General features: G+C 34.4%; 2 protein-coding genes across 2 annotated transcripts; one reads left to right on the top strand and one right to left on the bottom strand.

Annotated features, from left to right (window-relative positions):
• Positions 1 to 99: 99 nt before the first annotated feature.
• LOC106109003 (breast cancer anti-estrogen resistance protein 3) lies at positions 100 to 3,516 on the bottom strand. The gene is made up of 6 exons (XM_013290388.1): positions 3,358 to 3,516; positions 2,554 to 2,781; positions 1,466 to 2,460; positions 1,228 to 1,396; positions 977 to 1,154; positions 100 to 844 (listed from the first exon to the last, which is right to left on the bottom strand). Exons 1-6 carry the CDS (start codon positions 3,358 to 3,360, stop codon positions 483 to 485), a joined length of 1,935 nt encoding a protein of 644 aa, XP_013145842.1. The 5' UTR covers positions 3,361 to 3,516; the 3' UTR covers positions 100 to 482.
• Positions 3,517 to 3,954: 438 nt separating this feature from the next.
• LOC106109002 (alpha-mannosidase 2-like) lies at positions 3,955 to 10,028 on the top strand. The gene is made up of 6 exons (XM_013290387.1): positions 3,955 to 4,143; positions 4,427 to 5,202; positions 5,268 to 5,360; positions 6,394 to 6,588; positions 6,662 to 6,773; positions 6,854 to 10,028. Exons 1-6 carry the CDS (start codon positions 4,014 to 4,016, stop codon positions 9,511 to 9,513), a joined length of 3,966 nt encoding a protein of 1,321 aa, XP_013145841.1. The 5' UTR covers positions 3,955 to 4,013; the 3' UTR covers positions 9,514 to 10,028.
• The last annotated feature ends 6 nt before the right edge of the window (positions 10,029 to 10,034 follow it).

The following is a 10,034-nucleotide window of genomic DNA, read 5'->3' as shown; positions in this document are numbered from 1 at the left end:
AGCCTTTTATTAATTTATTTAAAGTATCAGTACATTTTTCAATAATAATTATTACGATCAAATAATTGTATTCTATCACTACACTTCTCATGGCACAGAAATAAATTATGGTCATAAAATCTATAAGTGGGATAGTTAAAACTTAAAACCGTTTAATAATAATACTTATCCTACAGAGTACAGACAGTTCTTAAATCTGGCATGTCAGTCGGTGAAGACTGAGAGCGTTTGTTAACGCTGACTCTTTGGTCGAAATATAAAACATAGTATGCGTGTTTGCACACATTTAGGTTTAGATGTGTCACGGCATTGAGGGATGCAGGTGAAGCGCACTAGGCTTCGCGCAGCAGACCTTGAGCCACCAAAGATTGACATCGATAACCACTAAATTATTTTATTTCATACTATAAATTTAATTTCTAAGTGTACTGTTATTTCAGTTGATTAGATATTCCAAAAAGTTAATGCTATTAAACAAAAACTTAAACAACGTCCTCTTGCAGTGGAGTTTGATTTGCTAGTTTTGCAGCCATCGTAGTTAATATATCAGTTAGCCTCGCAAATCTTTGGTTAGGTGTTGTCAGGGCACCTCGTTCACCCCAAAGGAAATTTATATGAAATTCTGTCTTAAAGAGTTCGAGTAATACTGGATCTAATAATGGTCCCAGTTGTGACATTACTTGGATAACTGTTCGGGCGTTTCTTTTGAACATATCAACTTGGTTGGGAAAATGTCTGGCCGCATCTAAATGCGCAGCTGTACTGGTGAAGTCGAAATCTAGTGTGTTCACGAGACTATTCGGGAAAGTGTCATCGGGCTGCATAACATCGCCTCCTTCGCCATCTGTAAAATAAACACGATGTAAGTGGTGGATAGTGGACACAACCAGGTATGAGCTTAAATTGAAATATTCATTTTATCCATTGAAATAAAGAAATCTATGCTGTAACATATTATTCCGTATATCGTACTTACCAAACATATGGAAGCAAAGTACTGGCGGCAACACATACGGCGTGGTAGTGTTAGGAGGAAGCGGATTATTTCCTTCATTCATACTTTTAAAACACGGTCTCAATTTAGCTTCAAACATAATTGCGCTATCTGTGTGGGCTTGGCGTAGTATACTCCATGCATTTTCTAAGCACTCCACCTGGACAAGAAAGGTATATTGTTAGTTTTCTAACTATCTGGTTTTTAACAAACTAATTTTAATATTTAGGTACCTGTGGCATGCATAGGCCGAACATGATAGCCGAAAATCCATACAGATTTCCCAATGCTGTCTTTGTTTCTACGGCGAGGAGGATCCAGTCATTAATAGTATCTGCTCTCTGCCTATCCGTTTGGCAGGTTAATATTGTAACCGCTACGAGGAGTCGAAAAGTTTCAATTCTGGAATTGAAAAAAGCTGCAATAAGCGAAAGCTATTTGAAAGGTTTGGATCAATTATTTTATACATACCTCTCTATCACATCCATACGTAAGGATCGACCTTGAGGCAAAAAGCATAACTCTAGTCCTGAGGCAGTTTTATCCAAGCCTTCGATTTGCACGGCATCATCTATCAAGAAATGCAAGTCTACTTTTGTCATGTGATTTGCCAAAATACGCGGTCCACATGTTCTTAAGAACAATTTGATATTGTGTAAAGTCTCCGACTCTAAGGGCTTTGTTAGATTCATTGGTATGATCTGCGATTGGAAGTTTTCCAAGTTAATCCTTGATTCAATCAAATAGTCCAAATTTTCAGCCTGTAACAGTCTAGCTTCTGTAACATCGTAATCAAATTGTTGTTTTAATGTTGGTGTCACTAAGTTGTAATCTATGTCAAGTCTAGACTTATTCGGGTCACTATGAGCGGAGCTCTGTGTCGAATCGCCAGATCCATTGCCGGAATCTGAACCAGAAACGTGATAGAATCTTTGAAGTTCCAGTCGTCTGTCATCTGCCTTAGGTCCTTCGTAACGAACTGGTTTGGCAGGCGGGCTCGTCGGCAAGTTTGCATCCCAAGTTCCCGAACTGGAGTTGGAATCACCAGACAAATGTTTGTGGTGTTTATTTGTTTGACTTTGTATAACACCATCTGCACTAGCACTTTTTCCGTGCGTTACGTGTTGAGCTATATCTATTGGTGTCAGGGAATGGGATCGTTGTTTCTTAAATGGGACACGAAGTTGCATTCCTGGCTTTGCGGCAAAATGACTGTACAAACTATAAGGATTGCCGTAGCCAGATGATTCGCCCATTGGGGATACTACAGAGGTCATGTCATCAGGAGTGTAGTTCGTCAGGGGTGCAACTCGATTTGCTGGATATTGAATTCTGGCTCCCGACGCCGCTGATATTGGCTTGCCAGAACCCACGTACGAAGTGATAAGGTCTGCTACTGTATCGTATGCTTCATCTTCAAACTGGTATTGAAATTTCTCATAGACGGTTTCAGGGTGCACTACGATCTGGAAATAAATATAAAACCATTTTAATATAGAACGAGCAAAAACGCAGATGCACTACTTGTATGAAACATATGTTGCATTATTGGTAATTACCCGTTGTATGACGAAATGTAAATGTTGTCCATTTGAGCGACAGCTAAGTACATAATTGTCAGGTTGAGACGACGACTCGCGGACGAGAAACTGACGGTCTTGCTGGAGAAGGTTCTCAGCAGCTGTTCTGCTTAGAGCTCCGTGGTACCAGCCGTGGGATATTATCTGGTCGGATGGTAAAGATAATTCCCAATCCAATAATCCTGAAGTAGTCATAGCACTATTATCCTGTGAAATATTTTTTTTTTTTGTGAAAGATTGAATAAGATGTCAGATATAAAGTAAATCAATTTATGGTAAATATTATATACGAAGGTGTGACTTAGGGGATGGACTAATTCTGTCGAAAGTATAAAATCGACGGTGAATAAGGGCAGCAAAAGTGCGTAATTTTATATTTAGGGTAGGGTTACGCAGATGTGGAGTAAGCTTAAAGTAATAACAATAATTTAAAAATCGGTAAAATAACGTCCTGTATATTTCAATAATTAATTTAACTTATTTTTAATATATTATCTACATTTACCGATTAACATACACACATACATTTATATGTTACAACAATATTTATGCATGAAATACTTGTTGCTTATTTCATATTTACTGATTTAACTCTATTGAACATACTTCAAAAAATATTCAGATACATAGTAAAAATTTTATTAAAATATTCGAAAATTAATTAAAATATTTTAAAACAGCAGTACTAAATTATATAAGAATATCTTTAATAACGGCTGGTTTACCGCGAAGTATGCAAATTTTACTTTGGCTAAGCTAATTTATGTTGAAATAATGTCTTACCATTGTGTTCCTTTTTTAAATATTGATTCAAGGAGTTCCAACTTATGTAAACAATTAACACGTAGCGTACGTTCGGTATAAGACTAGCCGGTGTCTCCCGGCGAAATGTTTGGGGTTGAGTTGGATCAATAAAATTGTACCGCCGAATTATTGCTGGTTGGTAGCACAATGTTAACTTCACTTCGCACTTCGCACAATAGCTAACTTCATTCATGTTCTACGCGCATGCGTATTTTGTCTCAATATAGGACATAAATGCATCCTAATAAAAACTATTTTTCATTTTTATGATACCCTCAAATACTCTAGCTACGAAAGTTAGATTTATCTATTATTTTGTAAGTTAAGTAACTGAGTTTTCAATTAAAACATAAACATGACAATTTAAATAAAACCGTGAAATAGAAATTAACAGTAAATCTAACTATAAAATAATGAACCCATTAGAACTGTTAGGCGGTATACGCAAAAAATGGCAAACACTCCATAAACTATTTACCAAATACAACGTACGGCTTAACAATGAACGTACGAAGTTGTAATAATACAACCAAGTACAATCAAGTACAACAGTCATAACATTGTCTTCATCGGTATAGGACATACGGAAACACAATTGCTTGTTGACTAACCATTTTTTTTTAAACATCCTTGTAATGGTGTATCGCATAATCAGTCACAAACTGCCATTACACCGAGTCATGGCTAGCGGGAACATATTTCATTTTCAATTCATTATTTTTATATTAATTATTATAGCTATTACCACCTACGGTTATGAAAAGAGTAAGTAACTTCAATTTAACTAAAAATGCTATAATTAAATGTCTTCTACTTCCAAACATAATTTCTTAAGTCAAAACATTTCTAAACGAACAAAAGGGTAATCGTCTTATTTTCCCAATATTAAGCAATGAATTCACCATTTTCATCTCATTCAATTTCATATTTGTTAAAGTATATTGATGGTGACACAGTGAAATCTGGCGATTGATTTTCTTAATATTGGAAAGGAATTTACAATATTTGTCTTATAAAGGATCATAAATTAACTGTTTAATTTTTATAGCATTGCGAAAAATTGTTCGAAGCCAATCGAAAATGGTCCAAAGACCGTTCAGCGAAATCGAAGGAAATCATGTATACTGGAAGAATATATCTATGTCGAAATCACCTTATCATTTGAAAGTTCACGCCGAGCTATTTCCAGAATATCCTCAAGGAAAAATGTTAAACAATAAGCAAAGACCCAAAATGTCTACTATTTTATCTGCTGTGGATACAAGCCGGAGCAAAAGTGATAACTCCAAGTTTAAAATGAACCGAAGGGAGAATCGACATCCAAATGAGCTGAGGTTAACTCGTGACACTTTCTACAATTACACACATCCTCTATCTTTCGATAACATTTTATTCCCCCTAGACAACTCACTCGACAAAATAACAAATAATAGTTATCCAGATAAAATAACTGTCGAAAGTTTTTATAAAATACCTAAAACATCTAGATTTTTTCCACCAATCGAAGAACAGAAGTCGACAAATATGCAGGAGATTCTTCACGTATTTGGAAATAATAACGCTTCAAAAAAGACAATATTTAGAACAAGTAGTGATATAGGAAATGACAAATCGTCGGAATCTAATGACTTACATATGAGGAAAATGCCAGAATACGAAGTAGATAATGATAAAGCGGACTTTTTAATAGAAGAAGTGACTCCCGAAGTTGTTCCTATGTATTACAACTACACTGTGCCCGTAAATCCCTTCACTTGTGTTGTTTTGCAACCGTATAACGCTGATATTGACGCTCAAGACAAATTTTCTAAATTCGATATCGAGGTGAGTATCTTTAAAGCTTAAATTAAATTAATAATATATTGTTAATATTAATTTATATAATTCAGCCGCCTTGGATAACGAAGAAACAGTTTTGGAATAAAATGTTTGACAGTCGCTATGAGTCGCTGATGAGAAACAATAGATGGCCGCCTCTAAAGGTATTTAAATTTGCTTTAATTAAGACACGCAAATAATTTTTACACTGTTATACAAGTTTATAACTCATATTAAATGTCGATTTTCTTTGATGTTTTTCATATAAATACATATTTAGCCTCAGCCTAATCATGATATCGAACCCGTGTACAACTTAATTAGTTCATTAGCCCACATCAATTCTTCTGCATAATAAAAAGTATTGTCATCTCTGTTTCTCCAAACGGAATGAGAGAGATGACAATATGTTTTAAAGAAATGTTTCGACTGTGGAGATGCAATACAATATCTTACCAATATGGCAAATGAATGCGAGATTGGTATTGTATTACAACGATGCGCTTTAAGCGAAATTAAAAAAAAAATTAATCGATTCCAAGAACTAAAACAGTAACAAAGTAAATAATAATTAGTTTAATTAAAGTAAGCAGTGAGTTCAGCAAAACATCAACTTACCTCAGGAATTTCGTTCATTGTTCTAAAGCTAGTGTTAATATTATTTTCGATCAAATGCGACAACACGATATGTTGCTTCGACATGTAATATCACACTAAAAAATTACATTGAAAGACAATTTGACTGACTCGAGAGTGACATAGCATTCGCAATATCCCTCCCCTAATCGTGTGACCAGATTGTCAATAGGTCGTAATTCCTTTGATGAATGTTGCGTCTGAGACCCTGAGCCATAACAATTTTTTTTTCACAAAAAAAATGTTTTGGTTAAAAAATATTAGTAATAAACTCAAATACGTTTTCTGAGACATTTATAATCATCAAACGGATACTTTAGCTGTTCCATAGCGTAATATCAAGTAATTTTAGGCGATCCACAGCTCGTTTCACCCTTTTCCTAAAAAAAATCACTAGGGTATTGTTCTAAATGTTACCTTATTTGTATGTTTATTTAAAAAAAAACCATTTAATTTACCGTCTGAAAAGTAGCACGAGCTAAAAAAATACAAACGTACAAAGCACATACACTTACGTATTTTAATCCTAGATCTAGACTAACAGATAACATTATTTAACAGGTTATTTTAGTACCACGCACTCAAGTCGATTCAATTTGGAGACAAAGCTTTGATCAATATCACAACAACAGCGTTAACAAAATTTTATCAAATTTAGTCAAGAAATTACAATTTTACAAGAATTTAACATTCACATGGAACGAGGTATCACATTTGAGTCAATGGTGGCAAACTACAACACAGAAGAATCGTTCGGTATGATATTATAATGGTAATAATTCTATTTTTTACCATAAGTCAAAGTATTGTTTTGCATATGATTTTACAGGCATTTCGAAGGTTGGTGCGAGGAGGTCGTATAGAAATAACTACAGGTGGCTGGGTTGAACCTGATGAAGGTACAATCCATTTGTTTGGTCTCTTACATCAGCTTATGGAAGGTAATTAAAAAATCTCTGTTTTGTATCTTAATCCGTATTCTTTAAAATGCTTATGAATAAGTGTACATCATTTTTTCCAGGTCATCAATGGTTAAAACACCACTTAAATTTCGTACCAAAAACAGGATGGCTCACAAACAGCGTAACTCATAGCCCCACTATGGCTTATCTTCTTTCAGCCTGTGGGATCTCGAACCTAATTTTAACAAATATCCATTATTCATGGGAACAATACCTAGCTGAGTACCAATATAGCGATTTTATTTGGGTACAGAATTGGGATAATGATATATTTTCAAAATCGAACATCAACGATATTCTAAATAAAATTGGCAAGGAACGCTATCCGAAAAATTCTGTTCTTACTCATTATCTGCAGTTTAATTCAGCTGGTTTTAAAGCTTGTGGGCCAGATAAAGATATATGTGTGTCAGATTTTAATTTTGTAAAATCTATTAACAACATAGATTCATATAACGTAAAACAAAAAGCTGAATTATTGCTCGAACAATATTCTAAGACCGGTACAATATCACAACATAATGTTATAATTGCTCCAATAGGAGGCCCCTACCACTATGAACAACAAACAGAGTTTGATTTTCAATATAATAACTACCAAAAAATTGCCGACTTCGTTAATATGAATCGTGAGATATATAGAGCAACCATTGATTTCGGCACTCCCAAAGATTATTTCCAGACAATTGTTGAAAAAAACAGAGCATATCCATCTTTAAAAGGAGACTTTCTTAATTTCGCAGACGTTAGCTCAGGCACACCGGCCTATTGGTCAGGATTCTTTACAACTAGACCTTTATTAAAAATTCTATTAAGACGCCTTGAATCTACTTTAAGAACTACAGAAATTCTCTTCTCTTTCGCTGTTAGTTCTAATGTTTTTCGACAGATGAACGTCTCTGATTTATTTAATCTTTTAATGAAATCAAGAGAAACAGTAGCTCGTCTCCACGATCGTAACGTTGTTAGTGGGACATTGACGGCCAATGTATTAAAATATGTACATAAAAAAATATTAACAACCGTTAAAGATTGTTGGTACATACAAGAAACAAGTGCAAGTATGATAAGTATAAAATCAGAAAGAAATGTCACGTATCTCCAAAAATACGTGTATAGAAACGGTGAATTTATTTCAGCTTTTAGAACTGTGACTCCAGGTGATCAGATTTATGTTTTCAATTCACTGAGCCATGAGAGAACAGAAGTTGTGGAATTTGTCACTCGAAATCCGAATGTAAGAATTATTGATCATAATAAAAAGGACGTAACAATACAAATCAATCCGATATGGAATTACCAATCAGAAAATACGATTAAAATATCTCGGCAATTCTTTACTATCTCATTCGTAATAGTGATTCCTCCGATGACATTAGAGCTCTTTAAAATCAAGGAGACTTATGATGCGTCATCCAGCGCATCAACAATTTACTGCGTTTCCTGCATAATGGACGATACTCCCGGCAATGGACCAGTGTTTCCATTTAACATCCAGCCAATAGAAATAGGCGATATACAACTAGAAAATTATAAACATCGATTAATATTTGATGAAATCACAGGATTACTAAAAACAGTATTTGAGAAAGACACAAATAATAAAAAAACCGTCATGATCGATTACGGTGCTTTTAAAAGTAATCATATAAATTCAGGAATGTTTTTGTTTAACACGAATTCTTCTAAGCCGTTACACGACATTCTATCACCTTATAGAAGGGGAGTTAAAACAAAAATCGTACTAATAATTTCTGGTTTAGTAACAACTGAACTGACAACCATCTTTGGTCGACTGTTGCAGAGTAGCGTCAAAATTTTTAATTTGATGAATGGCCCTTTTTCCAAAATCATTTGCGTGGAATCTAAAACAGATTACGAGGCATCTCCTAAAAACAGAGAACTAGAGGTGTTTTTATCAGTACAAACTGATATAGTCAACGGTAATCCGCCAGAGTTGATAATTGATAACAATGGTTTTCAATATACCTCCAGATATATAAATATAAGCAGACGAATCGAATCAAACATTTACCCTATGACAAGTATGGCTTACATACAGGATTACCAAAACCGTTTAACATTATTAACAGATCATGCCCATGGTGTGACTTGTTTACAGGAAGGACAGATCGTGGTCATGTTGGACCGCAGGGTTCTTTTCAATGATGGCCGCGGGACGGGCGAAGGTCTAGCTGACAATGGTGCTACATATCATAGGCATGTTATATTGTTAGAAAACTTCATAAGGAGTAAAACTTTCCACAGCGTAAACCGGAAAGCGACATTACAGTTGCCAAGCTTGGACGCTCTGCATCTTGCCAATGCACTTAATTACCACTTGGATATATTTTTCATCGATAGATCACAAACTGAACATTGCTACTACACCTTTCTTCCATTAATCAAAACACCGTTTCCTTGCGACATTTTTGTTATTAATTTTAGATTAATCATTTATAAAGCTTCGACAGAAAAGTTATCTGTCAATACAGCTCTAATAACATTACATCGACAAAGCTTTACGTGTGAAATAAATCACTTTCAGCAGCATAACTGTAATGGAGATTACAGTTTTTCAATAGAGAAAATACTTCGTAACGTAAAAGCAGTCTATCAAACAAATTTGTGTGGTACTCAGGATGGAACGCCCATTTCCAAGGTAAACAAAGGCTCCTTTGCTCCGATGGAACTGAGCACAATACGGGTGTATTTTTAAAAGAGAAAAGTTCGGTTGATAACAAGTGAAATTGTTAAATTGTGTCTTGGGAATACATTGATGTGATTTAAGTATTATGAGAACGATGTAAAATAGTCATGGCTCTTTTCCCATAAAGTGATATGACCGCATTTGTGTCAATCATTAAAAATTGTATATTTATTTTAGCTTAAATATCCTTTATTTAATCTTTAAAAATAGGTTTAATTACAGTGCATACGTAAATCCTTTTCCTACAAATAGGAATTTACAATTTCATGGAATTAAATTAAGTACCTCCTTTTTCTGTATATGGATTTTTAAAGAATGGAGTATAGAAATAGGTACATACATAATTTAATCAATTATTTTAAGTTATGGGTAGAATTTGATAAAAAGGAGTAAAACGTGTCGATTTCGCACTTTCAATAAGAATAGTAGTTATGGTCATACTTTTGATCTATTATTTTTTCTATTAAAAAGCTATTATCAAAAAAAGCAGCACTTCTGGTTCCAGTTCATTTGTAAAGTAAAGTAAATAC

The sequence above is a fragment of the Papilio polytes genome, unplaced genomic scaffold (assembly GCF_000836215.1).
Source record: "Papilio polytes unplaced genomic scaffold, Ppol_1.0 DF821388.1, whole genome shotgun sequence".
Taxonomy (NCBI): domain Eukaryota; kingdom Metazoa; phylum Arthropoda; class Insecta; order Lepidoptera; family Papilionidae; genus Papilio; species Papilio polytes.
This window is presented reverse-complemented; position numbering and strand designations above follow the sequence as displayed.

What these genes read in the sequence shown, in the direction of transcription:
- LOC106109003 (XM_013290388.1), bottom strand. An exon ending in TCGGCCTATGCATGCCACAG is followed by an intron (nt 1,155 to 1,227) that starts GTACCTAAATAT and finishes TTTCTTGTCCAG; the next exon opens with GTGGAGTGCTTAGAAAATGC. An exon ending in ACTTTGCTTCCATATGTTTG is followed by an intron (nt 845 to 976) that starts GTAAGTACGATA and finishes TTTATTTTACAG; the next exon opens with ATGGCGAAGGAGGCGATGTT.
- LOC106109002 (XM_013290387.1), top strand. Translation starts at nt 4,014, where the DNA reads ATGGTGTATCGCATAATCAGTCACAAACTGCCATTACACCGAGTCATG. An exon ending in CACCTACGGTTATGAAAAGA is followed by an intron (nt 4,144 to 4,426) that starts GTAAGTAACTTC and finishes TAATTTTTATAG; the next exon opens with CATTGCGAAAAATTGTTCGA. An exon ending in CTTACATCAGCTTATGGAAG is followed by an intron (nt 6,774 to 6,853) that starts GTAATTAAAAAA and finishes CATTTTTTCCAG; the next exon opens with GTCATCAATGGTTAAAACAC.